Below are 20223 nucleotides of genomic sequence, written 5' to 3'. Positions count from 1 at the left end.
TCAATCAAGTTTGTGAGACATGATTTCCCATGCACAAAGCCATGTTGACTATCCCTAATCAGTCCTTGCCTTTCCAAATACATGTACATCCTGTCCCTCAGGATTCCCTCCAACAACTTGCCCACCACCGACGTCAGGCTCACTGCTCTATAATTCCCTGGCTTGTCCTTTCCACCTTTCTTATACAGTGGCACCACGTTAGCCAACCTCCAATCTTCTGGCACCTCACCTGTGACTATTGATGATACAAATATCTCAGCAAGAGGCCCAGCATTCACTTCACTACCTTCCCACAGAGTTCTCGGGTACACCTGATCAGGTCCTGGGGATTTATCCACTTTTATGTGTTTCAAGACATCCAGCACTTCCCCCTCTGTAATCTGACATTTTTCAAGGTGTCACCATCTATTTCCCCACAGTCTATATCTTCCATATCCTTTTCCACAGTAAATACTGATGCAAAATATTCATTTAGTGTCTGCCCCATCTCCTTCAGCTCCACACAAAGGCCGCCTTTGTGTGATGTCAGATGTAGTTTCTTTACTCACAGAGCAGTAGGGGCATGGAACGCACTGCCTGTAACAGTAGTAGACTTGCTAACGTTAAGGGCATTTAAATCGTTATTGAATAGGCATATGGACGAGAATAGAATAGTGTAGGTTAGATGGGCTTCAGACTGGTTTCACAGGTCGGTGCAACATCGAGGGCCAAAGGGCCTGTACTGTGCTGGAACATTCTATTCTATTCTAACTCACATGCTTGAATCTCGGCAACATACTTGTAAATTTCTTCTGCACTCTTTCCAGTTTAATAACATCCTTCTTATAGCCAGGTGACCAAAACTGAGCACAATATGTCAAGTGCGGCCTCACCAACATCCTGTACAACTGCAATATAACTTCCCAACTATTCTCAACGCCCTGACTGATGAAGGCCAGTGTGTCAAAAGCCTTCTTCACTACCCTGTCTACATGTGACTCTACGTTCAGAGAACTGTGATGCTGAAGTCCAAGGCCACTCAGTTCCATGACACTCATTACAGCCCTACCATTCACCATGGATTTGTGGGACATTGGCACCAGAACTGGGGAAGAAGGGACTTGTTCCAATGGCACGGTCTTTATCTGAACCGTGCTGGGACTAGAGTCTGAGCAAATCGCATAACTAGGGCTGTAGACAGAGATTTAAACTAAATGGGGCACGGAAGGGTGTTTAGAGTTCAGAACTCAGGAGAGGTTATTAAGCATGGACACAAATAGCGCCGGAGACCCGGGTTCAATTCCCGCCTCAGGCGACTGACTGTGTGGAGTTTGCACGTTCTCCCTGTGTCTGCATGGGTTTCCTCCGGGTGCTCCGGTTTCCTCCCATAGTCCAAAAATGTGCAGGTCAGGTGAATTGGCCATGCTAAATTGCCCGTAGTGTTAGGTAAGGGGTAGATGTAGATGTAGGGGTATGGGTGGGTTACGCTTCGGCGGGGCGGTGTGGACTTGTTGGGCCGAAGGGCCTGTTTCCACACTGTAAGTAATCTAATCTAATCTAAAATAGGACAGGGTGTATGGAAAAGGTTAGCAATCAAACTTCAAACACACTGGACAAACGTATGGCAATGAGAAGAGGGACGATTGATCCAGGAGTGAAGGTGTTGTATCTGAATGCACGCAGTGTAAGGAATAAAGTAACTGGGCTGGTGGTGCAGGTTGAAATTGGTAGGTATGACATGGTCGGAATCATAGAGATGGGCTGCAATGGGATTAAGGTTGAGAGTTGAATATTCACATCCTATTGTAATGACAGGCAGGTTGACAGAGTGGCTGGGGTTGACTTATTAGTAAGAAATGAAATTAAATCAATATTAAGAAACAAAGTGGGGTCAGATGACGTAGAATCTGTCTGTGTAGAATTGAGAAATCGAAAAGGTAAAGAAACCATAAATGGAGTTATGTACAGGCTGGGGCTGCGGCGTGCGATACACCAGGAGATAGGAAAGATGTGTAGGAAAGGCTAAGTTAGAGTGATCATGGGGGATTTCAACATGTAGGTGGACTTGGAAAATCAGGTTGGTAGTGGATTGCAAGGAAAGGAATTTACGTAATGTCTATGAGATGGCTTTCTGGAGCAGCTTGTGTTGGAGCCCATTAGGGAACAGGCAATACTGGATTTAGTATTGTGCAATAGGCAGACTGATAAGGGAGCTTAAGGTGAATATGATTGAATTTACTCTGCAATTTGAGAGAAGAAGATCGAATCAGAGGTAACAGTATTACAGCTGAATAAAGGCAACTACAGAGGCATAAGGGAGGAGCTGGGTAGAATTGACTGGGAGAGGAGCCTAGCGGTGGAACAGCAATGGCAGGAGTTTCTGGGAGTAATTCAGGAGACACAGCAGAGATTCATCCTGAGGAAAAAGAAGCATGGTACAGGGAGGATGGGGCAACCATGGCTGACTAGGGAAGTCAGGGATAGCAGGAAAGCATATAGTGTGGTGCAGGGCAGTAGGAAGCCAGAGGATTGGGAAGCTTACAAAGACCAACAGAGGGCAACAAAACAAGAAATAAAGAGGGAGAAGATTAAATGTGAGGTTAAGCGAGCCAGTAATATAAAGGCTGGCTTTTATATTGCAGGAAACTGGCTGCAAGAGTTTCCTTTGGTATATAAAGGGCAAAAGAGAAACAAAAGTGTACATTGGGCTGCTGGGAAATGATGCAGGAGAGACAGTGAGGAATAAGGAAATGGCTGAGGAGCTTTGCATCAGTCTTCGCGGTGGAAGACATGAGTAATATCCCAAAAATTCAAGAGTGAAGGGACAGAGTTGAATATGACCATCACCAAGGAGAAGGTGCTCGAAAAACTGAATGGCCTGAAGGTGGATAAATCACCTGGACCAGATGGATTACACTCCATAGGAGTGTAAAGGAGATAGCTGACGAGATAGTGGAGGCGTTAGTGGTGATCTTTCAGTAATCGCGAGAATCAGGGAGGGTCCCAGAGGACAGGAAAGTCACTAATGTGACAGCCCCGTTTATAAAGGGAGTAAGGTAAAAGATGTACAGCACAGAAACAGACCCTTCAGTCCAACCCGTTCATGCCGGCCAGATGTCCCAACCCAATCTAACCCCACCTGCCAGCACCCGGCCCATATCCCTCCAAACCCTTCCTATTCATATACCCATCCAAACGCCTCTTAAATGTTGCAATTGTACCAGCCTCCACCACTTCCTCTGATAGCACATTCTATACCCGTACCACCCTCTGTGTGAAACAGTTGCCCCTTAGGTCTCTTTTATATCTTTCCCTTCTCACCCTAAGCCTATGCCCCTCTAGTTCTGGACTCCCCGACCCCAGGGAAAAGACTTTGTCTATTTATCCTATCCATGCCCTTCATAATTTTATAAACCTCTATAAGGTCACCCCTCAGCCTCTGATGCTCCAGGGAAAACAGCCCCAGCCTGTTCAGCCTCTCTCTATAGCTCAAATCCTCCAACCCTGGCAACATCCTTGTAAATCTTTTCTGAACCCTTTCACGTTTTACAACGTCTTTCCCGATAGGAAGGAGACCAGAATTATACACAATATTCCAACAGTGGCCTAACCAATGTCCTGTACAGCCGCAACATGACCCCCCCCAACTCGTGTACTCAACACTCTGACCAATAAAGGAAAGCAGACTGCATGCCTTCTGAACGGAGATAAGGAGAAACTTGTTCAGCCAGAGAATGGTGAATCTATGGAATTCATTGTCACAGAAGGCTGTGGTGGTCAGGTGATTGAGTGTACTTGAGACTGAGATAGATAGGCTCTTGATTGTCAAGGGGATAAAGGATTACAGGGAGGAAGTGGAAGAATGAGATTGTGAAACTTATCAGTCATGATACAATAGCCTAACATATGCTGCTATATCTTATGGTCTTATCTGGCCTACATGTGACTCCAAACCCACAGCAATGTGGTTGACTCTTAGGGCAATTGTTGGTGATGCCCTCATCTCATGAATGAATTTAGAAAAAAACGCTTTAAAATTTTTATCCTTGCTTTCAATGTGCTCCTGAGTCTCGCCTCTCCCTCTCCTCCAGGCAGTACAAGCCTCTTGAGAATAATGTGTTTTCCTAATTCTGACCTCTTGGGTGTTGGTGTCTGTGCTTTCACTTTCCCCATTTCGATGCTCTGACATTCACTCTGTATACTTCTCCACATTTTTAAGCCTTCTCTAAGATGCTCCTTAAAGCCTCCCTCTTTGGCCATGTTTTCGGTAACTTGCTTTAATTTTATCTAATGGCTCGGTCTCATACCTTGCTTGCTAATGTTGTTTTACTGTATCGAGGTACTGTATCAATATAAGCTGTTGTTGTGGTTACATAATAGTCTTTAATGACGGCAAGTGTCTTTGCAGCTAACCTTGCACCTCTCTCTGTCTAGGGCGTTATTATATGGTGGAATGCGTGAGGCACATTCGCAGGCTGAAATCCCATTGGAGGATATCCCAGCAGAGGCATTTACAATGCTCCTGAAGTATATTTACACAGGCCAAGTCACACTCAGTAATGAAAAAGAAGAAATATTGTTGGACTTCCTCAGTCTTGCCCATAAATATGGATTCCCAGAGCTGGAAGATGCCACGTCAGAGTATCTGTGTACCATCCTCAGTATTAATAATGTCTGTATGGTTTATGATGTGGCCAGTCTTTACTGTCTACACAAACTTTCCAGTACCTGCTGTCTGTACATGGACAGGAATGCAAAGGCAGTTCTCAGTAGTGAGGGCTTCCTATCTCTCTCTAAGGTAAGCTAATGAGCATTAAAATTATATTTCAGTTTTGATCAAACCCTAAATCTCTCATCTGTCTGCTAAATAGTACTCATATTGGAATTTCAGACTCTCGCTGAAAATACTGAGGAGAGTCTGTTTCAAAACTTTCACCTTCATGTTGTCATTGAATCACTGGAGCTGCTTGAACTTTTACCAAAATTACCAAATGACACTTTCTGTCAGTAAAATTACCTAGAGTCATACAGAATAGAAACAGGTACCTTACAGCTGACCAACAAACACAAAATTACCCAGACCCATTTTCCTGCACTTGATCCACAGCCCTGGTATGTGAAGTGATCGTCCAGATGCAGATTAAAAGTTGTGAGAGAACCTGCCTCTATCACCTCCTTAGGCAGCACGCTATACACTTCTACCTCCTTCTGAGTGAAAACATGTTTCCTCAGGTCTTTTCTAAACACCACTTAGCCACCTCAAGCAAGTCTGCAATGGGGAAAACGTTTACACAACCTATCCTGTCTATGCCTCTCATTTTGTATCCCTCAGTCATATCCCACCTCAGCCTCCTCTGCTTCAAGGAAAACAAACCCAGCCTATCCAGTCTCTCCTCATAACTAAAACTTTCCATCTTGGGCAACGTCCTCTGCAGTCCTATCATTCCAATTGTGTGGCAACCAGAACTTCTGTAGCATAACAATCCTCCTCACTATTAATGACTACCAGGCATGGCAAGGGAATCACATACACTGTTATCACTGGAGACATAGAATCAGAAAGTGTTATCGTCCAGGAGGAGGCCATTCAACCACTCCTTTCTGTACTGGCTCTCCACAAGAGCATTTTCATAAGAGCTAGGAGCCCTCCATTCTGCTCCTCCATTTGATATGATTATAGCAGTTCTTACCTTGGCCTCTTTCCTGCCTTCTTTCCATAACCTTTCAACCTTTAATAATTAAAAATCTGTCCATTTCCTCCTAAATGTAAGCTGTGTCCAGGTCCAACATGTTCTGGTATATTCTACAGAGGGTCAGAGGGACCCTGGTGTGGTCTCTTAAGGTATGCAATCAGAAATTGCTGGAAACTTCAGCAGGCCTGGCAGCATAGAACATAGAACATAGAACAATACAGCGCAGTACAGGCCCTTCGGCCCTCGATGTTGCGCCGATCAAAGCCCACCTAACCTACACTAACCCACTATCCTCCATATACCTATCCAATGCCCGCTTAAATACCCATAAAGAGGGAGAGTCCACTACTGCTACTGGCAGGGCATTCCATGATCTTACGACTCGCTGAGTGAAGAACCTACCCCTAACATCAGTCCTATATCTACCCCCCCTTAATTTAAAGCTATGCCCCCTTGTAATAGCTGACTCCATACGCGGAAAAAGGTTCTCACTGTCAACCCTATCTAACCCCCTAATCATCTTGTACACCTCTATCAAATCACCCCTAAACCTTCTTTTCTCCAAAGAAAACAACCCCAAGTGCCTCAGCCTTTCCTCATAGGATCTTCCTACCATACCAGGCAACATCCTGGTAAACTTCCTCTGCACCCGTTCCAGTGCCTCCACATCCTTCCTATAGTATGGCGACCAAAACTGCACACAATATTCCAGAAGCGGCCGCACCAGAGTCTTATACAACTGCAGCATGACCTCAGGACTCCGGAACTCAATTCCTCTACCAATAAAAGCCAGTACGCCATATGCCTTCTTCACTGCACTATTTACCTGGGTGGCAACTTTCAGAGATCTATGTACATGGACACCAAGATCCCTCTGCTCTTCCACACTACCAAGTAGTCTACCATTAGCCCAGTAATCCATCTTTTTATTACTCTTACCAAAGTGAATCACTTCACACTTAGCTACATTGAACTCCATTTGCCACCTTTCTGCCCAGCTCTGCAGCTTCTCTATATCCCGCTGTAACCTGCCATATCCTTCCTCACTGTCTACAACTCCTCCGACTTTCGTATCATCCGCAAACTTGCTCACCCAACCTTCTAACCCTTCCTCCAGGTCATTTATAAAAATGACAAACAGCAATGGTCCCAAAACAGATCCTTGCGGAACACCACTAGTGACGGCACTCCAAGATGAATCTTTGCCATCAACTACTACCCTCTGTCTTCTTCCAGAGAGCCAATTCCTAATCCAAACCTCCAACTCACCCTCAATGCCATATCTCTGTATTTTCTGCAGTAGCCTACCATGGGGGACCTTATCAAACGCCTTACTAAAATCCATATATACTACATCTACCGCTTTCCCCTCATCTACCTCCTTCGTCACCTTCTCAAAGAATTCAATAAGGTTTGTGAGGCACGACCTGCCCTTCACAAAACCATGCTGACTATCCTTGATCACATCATTCTTATCCAGATGTGCATAAATCCTATCCCTTATAATTCTCTCTAAGACTTTGCCCACAACAGAAGTGAGACTCACTGGCCTATAGTTACTAGGATTATCCCTACTCCCCTTCTTGAACAAGGGAACCACGTTTGCTAGCCTCCAGTCCTCTGGCACTACTCCTGTAGACAAAGAGGACACAAAAATCAAGGCCAATGGCTCTGCAATCTCCTTTACACACCTGTGGAGAGAAAGCAGAGTTAATTTTTCAGGTCCAGTAACCTCCCTTTAGAATTGATTGTAGCTAGGAAAACGTTGGTGTGTGTATATACAGGAGAAGGGGCAGAGGAATGGGAAAGACGTAAACAGTAGGTAGAGATGGAGCCCAGAAAGAGAGAGAAGCAGTTGGTCAGATAAAGGAGTGGATGAATGAATAGCCGTTCGTGGCTGACAATGGGTTGTTTGTGTTAGCAACTGATATGACAAGGTCAGGTATGTGGGGGTTGACATAAGGACGTGGGAAAAGATGGTCAGGCCATAAAATTATTGAACTCAATATCGAGTCCAGAAGGTTGCAGGGTTCCCAATTGGGAAATGAGCTTCCAGTTTGTATTGAGCCTCTCTGAAGCAATGCAGCAAGTCTATAACAGAGATGTTGTCCATGGAATACAATAGTGTATTGAAATGGCAGGCAACCAGAAAGTCAGGGTCATTTTTGGAGACAGAGTATAGGTGTTTACCAAAGTGGTCAGCCAGTCTGCACTTCTCACCAGCAAAGAGGAGACCATAATTTAAACAATGAACACAGTAGACTAGATTGAGTGAAGTGCAGGTAAATTGCTGCTTCACCTGGAATGTATGACTGCAGTGTTGGATAGTGAGGAGAGAGGAAGCAAACAGGCAGGTGCAAATGTGTGTAAAGGTGATGTTGGGATGTGGCGGAAGCATTAGGAGTAGAGGAGTTGTAGACAAGGGTGTCCTGGAGGGAATGGTCTCTGCAGAAGTCTGACAAGGAAAGGAGGGCAGGGGAATGTGTCTGGTGATGGCATCTCACTGGAGGTGGTGGAAATGGTGGCTTATGATCTTTTGGATGTGGAAGCGGATGCGGATAGGATGGTAGGTGAGGGCAAGGGAGCCCCTATCGCTGTTGTGGGAGGAGCAAAAGAGGGTGAGGACCGTAGTATAGGGCAGACCTGGATGAGGGCGCTGTCAACTACGGTACTGGGGAATCCTCAGTGGACATTTCAAAGGCCCCCCTTGACGAACGTGGCATCATCAGAACAGCTGAGATGGAATCGGAGGAACAGGGAGAATGGAGTAGTCTTTCCAGGAAGCAGGGTGCAAAGATGTACAATTGAGGTAACTGGAAACACCGATGTTGAGGAAGGGAAAGGAGGAGTCAAAGATGAGTCAGACGAAGGTGGGAGTGGTGTGGAAATTGGAAGTGAAATTGATGCATTTTTTCAATTCCAGACGAGAGAGGGAAGCAGCACCGATGATGTTGTTGATGTTGTGCAGAACGTGTTGTGAGTGGGGAGTGGAGTAGGATTGGATCAAGGAATGTACCAGTTTTCCCACAATGAGGCGGGCATAACTGGACCATGCAGGCACCAATGGCCATCCCTTTGACCTGAAGGAAGTGAGATGAAGACGAGCTTGGCCAAGCTGAGGAAGGTGGCCGTGATTGGGTATGGTTCAGGCCATTTTTCCAGGGTGAAGCAGAGAACCCTGGTCCATCCTGATGTGTAAAGGGATTGTATGTCTATGATAAAGAGGCAGAGGCCTGGGCCCATGACCTGGGATTCTGAAACTGATATAAAGTGTCAGAGTAATTATGAATGTAAGTAGGAAGGCATTAGACAAGGGAAAATAAAAAAAGTGTCAGGAAGAGACGAGTTTTGTTGTAAAGAACCAGGCAGAAACGATGGGTCTGTCTGAGCAGTTCTGTTTGATTTTGGGAAGGAGGTCGAATTGGCTGTGTGAGGTGGGGGGATTATGAACTTGGAGGCAGTGGGGGTAGAGATCACTGGACGAAATTAGGTTAATGACCACTGTGGACACAATGGCCTGGCATTCCTTTGTGGGGTTACGGTCCAGGGGAGATGTGAAGAGGTATCTGAGAATTGGCCCTCAGCCTCCACAATGTAGAGGTCAACATGACAGACCACTCTTTACGTCAATTTCTGAATTTCCAGCTTGCAGGCCCCAAGTGCCACCTTATGTATTATCTTCCCCACATTCTCAGCTCCATCATTTATGAATATCACAAAGAAGAAAGGACTCAGAACCGATCCCTGTGATCTGCCACAGCACACCAGACTCTCTCTCAATCTTCTTTGATCGAACAGCTTTGGATCGAACTTGCCAAGTTATCCTGGATTCTATGTGGAACTTTACTGTGATCCAAATAGAATACATCAGCTGTCCTATCCTCAGCCAAACACTTGGTCACCTTCTTGAAAAATTCAACCAGATTTATTAGGCACCACCTTCTGCCAAAGCCATGCTGACTATCCCTGATCAAACCTTGCCTGTCTAAATGGAGATTAACTTTCACATTCAGTATTTTCTCCAATGGTTTCCCTACCACTGATGTGAGACTCACTGGTCTATCTCCACCAACTTTATTGTAAAGTGGAACCTCATTAACTGTCCTCCACTCCTCTGTGCACCTTCCCTATGGCCAGAGATGCTTTAAAAATCTGGCTCAGGGTCCCTAGTATTTTTTCCTCCATCTCCTACAATAGTTTGCAATATAACTCGTCCAGATCTGGGGACTTGTCCACTTTAAACCTACCAAAACCTCTAATACTTCTGCTTTTTTTTATAGAATCCCTACACTGTCGATATAGGCCCTTCAGTCCAACAAGTCCACACCATTCTCCAAAGACTAACCCACCTAGATCCATTCTCCTGCCCTATTACTCCACATTTCCCCTGACTAATGCACCTAACCTACACATCCCTGAAAACTATGGGGTAATTTAGTATGGTCAATTCACCTAACCTACACATCTTTGTGACTGTGGGAGGAAACTGAGCACCCAGAGGAAACCCCCGCAGACACAGGGAGAATATGCAAACTCCACACAGACGTTTGCCTGAGGTTGGAATTGAACCTGGGTCCCTGGCACTGTGAGGCAGCAGTGCTAACCACAGAGCCACCATGCATCTTTTCTCATTTTGCTCAATAACTTTCCAATTTATTGTCTTGAATTCTGTTCTGGCATCCTCCTTTTTCCGAGTCAAGACAGATGTGAAGTATTCATTTGAAATCGTACCATGTCTTCTGAATTCACACACAGATTTCCCTCTTGGTCCCTAATGGGCCCTACTCCTTCACTGGTTATTCTCTCCCCCTTGATGTACTTGTAGAATGTCTCAGGATTTTCCCTAATCTTGTCTAGCAGTATATTTTCATGACTGCTGTTTCCCTCATAATTGCATTCTTTAATATCGCTGTGCACTTTCAATATTCCTGAAAGGGCCTCTGTTACTTTGCTCCCTTTGTAATGTTGTTCGCAACTGTTCACTATCGAGTGTGATTGTCCACATAGGAAGGGGAGGCAGTAGCCTAGTGGTATTATCTCAGAAACTCAGGTAATGTCCTGGGGATCTGAGTTCAAATCCTGTCACTGCAGAGGGTGGAATTTGAATTCAGTAAAAATTTAAAGTTGAGTCCAATTGACCATAAATCCATTGTCAATTGTCAGAGAGATAAAAAAAATCTGGTTCTCTAATGTCTATTTAGGAAGGAAACTGTCAACCTTACCTGGTCTGGCCTACAAGTGACTCCAGACCACAGAAATGTGACTGACTCTTAACTACCCTCTGGGCAATTAGCGATGGGCACTGACTCCCGCATCCCATGAATGAATTAAAAACTGTCACTGATCTTGGGTTCTGTAGGTCCTTGCATGGCTGATGAACCTGATTCTAAAGCCACATCTCCGATCATATATTTAGCAGGTATTTCCCGTGAGGTGGAAATGGATCTTGGCTTTGAGACTGTTGGCGTTTCTTTCTCCTGTTCTGTATTTCCTCTTGTCAATGGGTGTTCTTGAAGAATTGTGTTCCTTTATACAAGGGTTTACTCCAAGTTGGCTTCTCGTGAAGGAAGGTCTTCCATACATTGATATCTATATTACATTTCTTGAGGGTCACCTTGAAGGAGTCATTGAAATGCTTCCTTTGTCTTCCTCTCATTCGAGTGCCTTCCTTGAGTTGGGTGAGGAAGATTTTTTTGACAGTTGGAACTCAGGCTTCCTAAGCAAGTGGCTAGCCCAGTGGCATATAGATTCATAGAAATGTACAGCATGGAAACAGACCCTTCGGTCGAACCCGTCCATGCTGACCCAGATATCCCAACCCAATCTAGTCCCACCTGCCAGCACCCGGCCCATATCCCTCCAAACCCTTCCTATTCATATACCCATCCAAATACCTCTTAAATGTTGCAATTGTACCAGCCTCCACCACATCCTCTGGCAGCTCATTCCATACACATACCACCCTCTGAGTGAAAAAGTTGCCGCTTAGGTCTCTTTTATATCTTTCCCCTCTCACCCTAAACCTATGCCCTCTAGTTCTGGACACCCCGACCCCAGGGAAAAGACTTTGTCTATTTATCCTATCCACGCCCCTCAATAATTTTGTAAACCTCTATAAGGTCACCCCTCAGCCTCTGACACTCCAGGGAAAACAGCCCCAGCCTGTTCAGCTTCTCCCTGTAGCTCAGATCCTCCAAACCTGGCAACATCCTTGTAAACCTTTTCTGAACCCTTTCAAGTTTCACAACATCTTTCCGATAGGAAGGAGACCAGAATTGCACACAATACTCCAACAGTGGCCTAACCAATGTCCTGTACAGCTGTAACATGACCTCCCAACTCCTGTACTCAATATTCTGACCAATAAAGGAAAGCATACCAAACGCCTTCTTCACTATCCTATCTACCTGCGACTCCACTTTCAATGAGCTATGAACCTGCACTCCAAGGTCTCTTTGTTCAGCAACGCTCCCTAGGACCTTCCATTAAGTGTATAAGTCCTGCTAAGATATTCTTTCCCAAAATGGATGATATGGGATGATTATAATAGCTAGTACTGTTATCTGCTTCAAAGACACCGATGTTAGGTACATCTGTTCTCTCAGCTGATGCAGAGAATCCATCTCAAACAGCATTGATGGTACTTCAAGGGTCTTGAGGTAATGTCTATAGATAGGACAAATTTTGGAGTCATCGCTATGACAAGGTATTGGCATGGATGTCCCTGTTGTTGAAGACTCTAGTTTTTAGGCATCCGAAGGTGGTGCTTGCAGATTGGATGCAATGTTAAATCTCTACATCAATGTCATCTTTAGATGAAAAGTAGCTTCCCAGGTAAGGGGAATGTTGCATGTTGGGAAGTTTTCTCCATTGATCTTAATGGAGGGATAGACTAGAACTTGATCTGGGATAGGAGAAAGTGAAGACTGCAGATGCTGGAGATCAGAGCTGGAAATGTGTTGCTGGAAAAGCGCAGCAGGTCAGGCAGCATCCAAGGAGCAGGAGAATCGACGTTTTGGGCATTCCTGAAGGAGGGCTCATGCCCGAAGCGTCGACTCTCCTGCTCCTTGGATGCTGCCTGACCTGCTGCGCTTTTCCAGCAACACATTCAGCTTGACCTGGGATAGGTTGGTAATGGATTCCTCAGGTGAGTCGCTGGTGAGTGTTCTTCAGATTGAGACTAAGAACAATTCTTTGGTACACTTCTGCGAAGATGCTAAGCTAGGTTTGAAAGATTTTTTTTTATCTGAGAGAATGGCAATGACATTATCATCCAAGTCCTGAAGTTGTACAAGTGAAGTTGGTGTTATTTGCTTCTTGGAATCCAAATGTTTGAGGTTGATAATGTTTCTGTCCATCCAGTAAATAATGTCAAAACTATTGGGAAGCTTGTTCTTGGTAAGACGAAGCATGGTGGCAGTGTAGATGGTTGTTTAGGCCTCTCCTGGAGTACTGGTTCAGTTCTGGTCACCATTATAGGAAGAATGTTATTAAGTTGGACCGGGTTCAGAAGATGTTTGCCAGGATGTTGCTGGGAATGGAGGGTTTAAGTTATAAGGAGAAGCTGGACAGGCTGGGACTTCTTTCACTGGAGCTTAGGAGATTGAGAGTGGACCTTGTAGAGGTTTCTAAAATAATTGTGGTGGTATAGTAAAGGTGAGTGGCAGGTGTCATTTCCCTCGAGTAGGCGGTTTCAAGATGAGGAGGCATATTTTTAAGGTGAGAGGAGAAAGATTTTAAAAAGACATGAGGGGCAGTTTTTTATTACTGTACATAGAGAGTGGTTCATGAATGGAATGAACCTCCAGTGGAAATGGTGGATATGGGTACAGTTACAACATTTAAAAGACATTTAGATAAGTACAGAATAAGAAATGTACATGGAGGGATATATGCCAAGTGCAGGCAGGTGGGACTAGTTCAGTTTGGAACGTTAGTGTGGACTGGTTGGATTGAAGAGTCTGTTTCTGTGCTGTCTGACTCTATAAAGTGATGGGGCAATGATGTATCCTGCCTTGACTTCAAGTGATTCAATCATATTCCCATTGGTTAGAGCCATCATCAACATATGTAGAGGAGATGGAGGATGTTGATGAGTTTTGTTGGATAGCTGGCCTTTGACAGGATCTTCCATAGCACTATCTGACTGAACAAAAGCCTTGGTCAAATCGATGAAGGCCAGGGAGAATGGTTGTTGTTACTGGTGTTTCTCTTACAGCTGCCAAGCAGTGGAAATTATGAGTGTAGTTCCACAGTTTGGTTGAAAGCCACACTGGCTTTCAGTAGTGATTTTCTCAGAGACTGAGAGAAGGCACCTAATGAGGATTTGAGAAATGATCTTCCTGGCAGTGGAGAATAGGGAGGTTCATCAGTAGTTTCCATATCCCACATTGTCTCCTTTCTTGAAGATGGGGATGATAGCAGTATCTCAGATTAGCAGAAATTTCTTCTTTGTCCCAAATTTATGAGGAAAGAATGATAGAGATGATGGGTAAGCTCTGCTTCTTCAAGTTTGAAATTCTCTGGAATCCTGTCTTGGTCTTGGGGGATCAAGTGATGTCATTGATTATGTGCTAGTGCTTTGTTCATAGATGCCTCCAATAAGTCATGACCGTGTCTTTTAGGTAGTATGTTCATGACTAACAATTATTGCATAGATTTGATGAGCAAGAGAATTCCGTTGGAGTTGCGATTCCCAACACCTTCCTTTCTGATGATTCATTTTCAGCATTTGACATTCTTTCAAACCTTTGCATTGAAGTTCCAAGGAGGATAATTTTATCTTCCTTAGGGATATTGGTGAGGATGGTGTCCATGGTGAGTATAAACCTGTTTTGGACTAGGGTTGGAGCATGGGTATTCCTGACTGTTACCTGCTGGTTCTTGGCAAGTTGTGGACAGTGAATCATGAGACGATTGTTGATGCCAGCAGGGAGCCTCAGGAGTTGGTTGGCGAATTGTTTTTCTTGATGGAGAGTCCAATTCAAACATTTCGGGTTGATCTTGGGTTTTCCTCTCCAGAAGGGGATGTAACCAGATGTAACCACCTTCGATTCAGAATTGGCTGGTTGACAGAAGGCAGAGAGAGGTTTTAGATGGAAAGTATTCTGCCTGGAGGTCAGTGTTGAGTGGGGTCCTGCAGGGCTCTGTTCTTGGGCCTCTGCTCTTTGTAGTTTTTATAAATGACTTGGATGAAGAGGTTGAGGGGTGAGTTAATAAATTTGCAGATGACACAAAGGTTGGAGATATTGGGTATAGAGGGCTACTGCAGGCTGCAGCTAGACATAAACAGGATGCAGAACTGGGCTGCGAAATGGCAGATGGAGTTCAACCTGGATAAATGCAAAGTGCTGCATTTTGGAAGGTCGAACTCAAATGCTGAATATTGGATTAAAGACAGGATTCTTGGCAGAGTGGAGGAACAGAGGGATCTTGGTATGCAAGTACATAGATCCCTCAAAGTTGCCACCCAAGTTGATAGGGTTGTTAAGAAAGCATATGGTGTTTTGGTTTTCATTAACAAGGGGATTGAGTTTAAGAGCAGTGAGGTTTTGCTGCAGCTCTACAAGTCCCTGGTGAGACCACACTTGGAATATTGTGTCCAGTTCTGGTCGTCCTACTATAGGAAAGATACAGAGGCTTTGGAGAGGGTGCAAAGAAGGTTTACCAGGATGCTGCCTGGACTGGAGGGCTTGCCTTATGAAGAAAGGTTGAATAAGCTCAGACTTTTCTCTCTGGAGAGAAGGAGGAAGAGAGGAGACCTGATCGAGGTGTACAAGATAATGAGAGGCATGGATAGAGTCAATAGCCAGAGACTTTTCCCCAGGGCAGGATTGACTGGTACGAGGGGTCAGAGTTTGAAGATATTAGGAGGAAGGTATAAAGGAGACGTCAGAGGTAGGTTCTTTACACAGAGAGTTGTGAATGCATGGAATATGTTGCCAGCGGTGGTGGTGGAAGCAGAGTCATTGGGGACATTTAAGCGACTGCTGGACATGCACAAGGATAATAGTAAGTTGAGGGATGTGAAGGTTAAGTTACTATATTTTACATGAGGATTCAATCTCGGCACAACATTGTGGGCCAAAGGGCCTGTTCTGTGCTGTACTTTTCTATGTTCTTCTTTCAGCTGCCTATTGTCTGCACCTTGAGTCGTCTGTAGATCAGAGGTGTCAATATTAAGTACTTGAGTTCACGGGAACAAGGGCAATTCTCCATTCCAGATGTTTGTTTTGCTCATTGTCCATGTGCATTCCAGGTTCTGAGATTGAATTTGACTTTGGTTTTCAGACTGCAGGCAGATGAGCCCTGCTGGATGCAGTTTTCCAGCCAGGTTGATGATGGAATAGAGTGTCTTTTTGGGCACCTTTCCTTGCCCCTTTCCCCTGCGGGGTGAGTGGAATGGATCCTGAAAAGGGCTGCTCTGTTGTGAAGAAAGCTGGCCATAACTGCCAAGTTACTGCCATCTGCCGATAACAGGAGCAGGCTCACCAACTTTCAGGGCATTGACATGGTCATTGGACAGGCATATGGACAAGAATAGAATAGTGTAGGTTAGATGGGCTTCAGATTGGTATCACAGGTCAGCACAACATCGAGGGCCGAAGGGCCTGTACTGTGCTGGAACGTTCTATGTAACGCTGTCCTGTTCCTAATTCAACAGCGAAATGATGGAATCAAATTCCATCATCTACATACTGGTCCGAAGCTCGGCACTTAATCCTGTCCCCAACACCTCTTGCCAATTGTGTGTAGGGGGGGGTTTGAATTTCTCTAAATAAATGCCCTATGCAGGACAGCTATTAATGTGGGAACGCTGTCACACATCAGCAGGGCACATGGTCCTTAACAGAAGGATGATCCATTTCCAATGACCAGGAAAGTTTGATGATTGTGGAATCTTCCTATTCTTCATCTGCTGTTGCAGCCATTTGTACTACCCAAGTACAGAGGAATACAATTACCCGAATACCAATTATCCGAAAGAGATCTCGAGGTCCTGATAGAAACATTACATCAAAGACGTGTTTCCAACACTGATTGCATCTTTTGTTTGCAGTGATTAAACAGGCACCGTCTCCAAATGACTGACCTCCCGCCCTCTCCCTCTCTCCCCACACTTTCCCTGGAGTTCTACAGAGGGGTGTACGCTAAACACCTCCCTTCCCCAGACAATCTCTCCAAAATTGTCCTGTACAGGGCAAAGGTGGGACCTTTCAAAGCGTTGCAGTAAAAAAGTTTGTGTGTCTGTGTGTGTGTGGCGTGTGTGTGTGAGTGTGTGTGGGTGTGGGTGTGCCTGTGTGTGGTGTGTGTGTCTGTGTGTGGTATGGGTGTGTGTGTCTGTGTGTGGTATGGGTGTGTGTGTGTGTGTGTGTGTCTGTCTGTGTGTGTGTCGGTAAGTGTGGTGTGTGTGTGTGGCGTGTGTGTGTGTGTCTGTGTGTGTGTGAGTGTCTGTGTGTGTGGTGTGTGTGTCGGTAAGTGTGGCTTGTCTGTGTGTGTGTGTGTGAGTGGGGATGTGTGTGTGTGTGTGTCAGTAAGTGTGGCGTGTGTGTGTGAGTGTCTGTGTGTTTGGTGTGTGTGTGTGTGTGTCTGTGTGTGTCTGTGTCTGTGTGTGGTGTGTGTGTCTGTGTGTGGTATGGGTGTGTGTCTGTGTGTGTCTGTGTCGGTAAGTGTGGCGTGTGTGTGTGAGTGTCTGTGTGTGGTGTGTGTGTGTGTGTGTGTGTGTGTGTGTCTGTGTCTGTGTGTGGTGTGTGTGTCTGTGTGTGGTGTGTGTGTCTGTGTGTGGTATGGGTGTGTGTCTGTGTGTGTGTGTGTCGGTAAGTGTGGCGTGTGTGTGTGAGTGTCTGTGTGTGTGGTGTGTGTCTGTGTGTGTGTGTGTCTGTGTGTGGTATGGGTGTGTGTGTCTGTGTGTGTGTGTCTGTGTCTGTGTGTGTGTCGATAAGTGTGGTGTGTGTGAGTGTCGGTGTGTGTCGGTGTGTGTGTGTCTGTGTGTGGTGTGTGGTGTGTGTGTCTGTGTGTAGTATGGGTGTGTGTGTGTGTGTGTGTTGGTAAGTGCGGTGTGTGTGTGTGTGTGTGTCTGTGTGTGTGTGTGTGTGTGTGTGGGTGGGGTGTGTGTGTGTGTGAACTTACCCCACAGCAGTCTTGTTGTTGGTGTCCAGTCCAGTTGCCTGGGGGGAGGGGCGGTGTTGGATGAGGTTGGGGGGCAGTGTTGAGGGTGGTGTCGGACGGGGTTGGGGGCGGTGTCGGACGGGGTTGGGGGCGGAGTTGAGGGCGGTGTCGGATGGGGTTGGGGGCGGAGTTGAGGGCGGTGTCGGACGGGGTTGAGGGCGGTGTCGGACGGGGTTGGGGGCGGTGTCGGGCGGGGTTGGGGGCGGTGTCGGGCGGGGTTGGGGGGCGGTGTCGGGCGGGGTTGGGGGCGGTGTCGGGCGGGGTTGGGGGCGGTGTCGGACGGGGTTGGGGGCGGTGTCGGACGGGGTTGGGGGCGGTGTCGGACGGGGTTGGGGGCGGTGTCGGACGGGGTTGGGGGCGGTGTCGGACGGGGTTGGGGGCGGTGTCGGACGGGGTTGGGGGCGGTGTCGGACGGGGTTGGGGGCGGTGTCGGGCGGGGTTGGGGGCGGGGTTGGGGGCGGTGTCGGGCGGGGTTGGGGGCGGTGTCGGGCGGGGTTGGGGGCGGTGTCGGGCGGGGTTGGGGGCGGTGTTGAGGGCGGTGTCGGGCGGGGTTGGGGGCGGTGTTGAGGGTGGTGTCCGACAGAATTGGGTGCGGTGTTGAGGGTGGTGTCCGACAGAATTGGGTGCGGTGTTGAGGGCGGTGTCGGACAGAATTGGGTGCGGTGTTGAGGGCGGTGTCCGACAGAATTGGGTGCGGTGTTGAGGGCGGTGTCGGACAGAATTGGGTGCGGTGTTGAGGGCGGTGTCGGACAGAATTGGGTGCGGTGTTGAGGGCGGTGTCCGACAGAATTGGGTGCGGTGTTGAGGGCGGTGTCCGACAGAATTGGGTGCGGTGTTGAGGGCGGTGTCCGACAGGAATGGGGGCGGTGTTGAGGGCGGTGTCCGACAGAATTGGGTGCGGTGTTGAGGGCGGTGTCCGACAGGAATGGGGGCGGTGTTGAGGGCGGTGTCGGACGGCGTTGGGGGGCTGTGTTGAGCGTGGTGTCGGACGGGATTGGGGGGGAGCGGTGTTGAGGGGGGAGTCCATAGGGAATGGGGGCGGTGTTGAGGGTGGTGTTGGACTGGGTTGAGGGTGGTGTCCGATGGGGTTGGGGGTGGTGTCCGACGAGGTTGGGGGTGGTGTCCGACGGGGTTGGGGGGCGGTGTCGGACGGGGTCAGGGGCCAAAGGGTGTTGGGGAGGGGCGTTGGACGGGGACAGGGGGTGGGGTTGGTGTCAGATGGGGTCGAGATGGGGGATGTCAGGGAGCGGTGTTGGTCGGGGGTGTTGGGGGGCGGTGTTGGACGGGGTCGGGGGTGTTGGGGAGCTGTGTTGGATGGGGTCAGGGGTGGGGGGTGTTGTGGAGGCCATGTTGGATGGGGTCAGGGGTCGGGGGTGTCAGGGGGCGGGGTTTGATGGGGTCAGGTGGCGGGGGTGTTGTGGGGCAATGTTGGAACAGGTCAGGGGACGGGGGCTGTTGGGGAACGGTGTTGGATGTGGTCAGGGGGCAGGGGGGAATGTTGGATGGGGTCAGGGGTCGGGGAGCAGTGTTGGACAGGGTCAGGGGGCGGGGGGTGTCAGGGTGCCGGGGTGCAGTGTTGGACGGGGTCAGGGGGAGGGGGGTGCCGGGGTGTGGTGTTGGATGGGGTCAGGGAGCGGGGGTGTTAGGGAGCGATGTTGTAACAGGTCAGGGGGTGTTGGGGAGCGGTGTTGGTCGGGGTCAGGGGATGGGGGTGTCGGGGGACAGTTTTGGACGGGGTCAGGGATCAGGGGTGTCGGGGAGCGGTGTTGGATGGGGTCAGAGTCAGGGTTGGGGGGCAGTGTTGGATGGGGTGAGGGGGCGGGGGGTGTTGGGGGACGGTTTAATACAGGGTCAGGGGTCGGGGGTGTCGGGGTGGTGTTGCACAGCGTCAGGGGTCGGAGGTGTTGGGGAGCGGTGTTGGATGGGTTCAGGGGGCGGGGGTGTCAGGGGGCGGTGTTTGATGGGGTCGGGGGCGGGGGTGTTGTGGGGCAATGTTGGAACAGGTCATGGGGCGGGGGTGTTGGGGATCGGTGTTGGACAATGTTGGACGGGGTCAGGGGTCGGGGAGCAGTGTTGGACGGGGTCAGGGGGCGTGGGGTGTCGGGGAGCGGTGTTGGACGGGGTCGGGGTGTCGGGGAGCGGTGTTGGAACAGGTCAGGGGGCAGGGGTTGTTGGGGAACGGTGTTGGTCGGGGTCAGGGGGCGTGGGGTGTCAGGGAGCGGTGTTGGACAAGGTCAGGGGTCGGGGGGCGGTGTTGGTCGGGGTCAGGGGTCGGGGGTGTCAGGGAGCGGTGTTGGACGGGGTCAGGGGGCGGGGTCAGGGGGTGTCGGGGAGCGGTTTTGGACGGGGTCAGGGGGTGGGGGGTGTCGGGGAGTGGTGTTGG

General features: G+C 48.1%; 1 protein-coding gene across 1 annotated transcript in view; it reads left to right on the top strand.

The window, feature by feature from the left end:
* Positions 1 to 20223, top strand: part of btbd9 (BTB (POZ) domain containing 9) — a 195129-nt gene that overhangs the window by 21546 nt on the left and 153360 nt on the right. The window contains exon 3 of the mRNA XM_072550147.1: positions 4414 to 4777. Within this exon, the coding sequence (XP_072406248.1) occupies positions 4414 to 4777 (364 nt within the window). The remainder of the gene's footprint in view (positions 1 to 4413; positions 4778 to 20223) is intronic.

The sequence above is a fragment of the Chiloscyllium punctatum genome, chromosome 3, assembly GCF_047496795.1.
Source record: "Chiloscyllium punctatum isolate Juve2018m chromosome 3, sChiPun1.3, whole genome shotgun sequence".
Lineage (NCBI taxonomy): Eukaryota > Metazoa > Chordata > Chondrichthyes > Orectolobiformes > Hemiscylliidae > Chiloscyllium > Chiloscyllium punctatum.
This window is presented reverse-complemented; position numbering and strand designations above follow the sequence as displayed.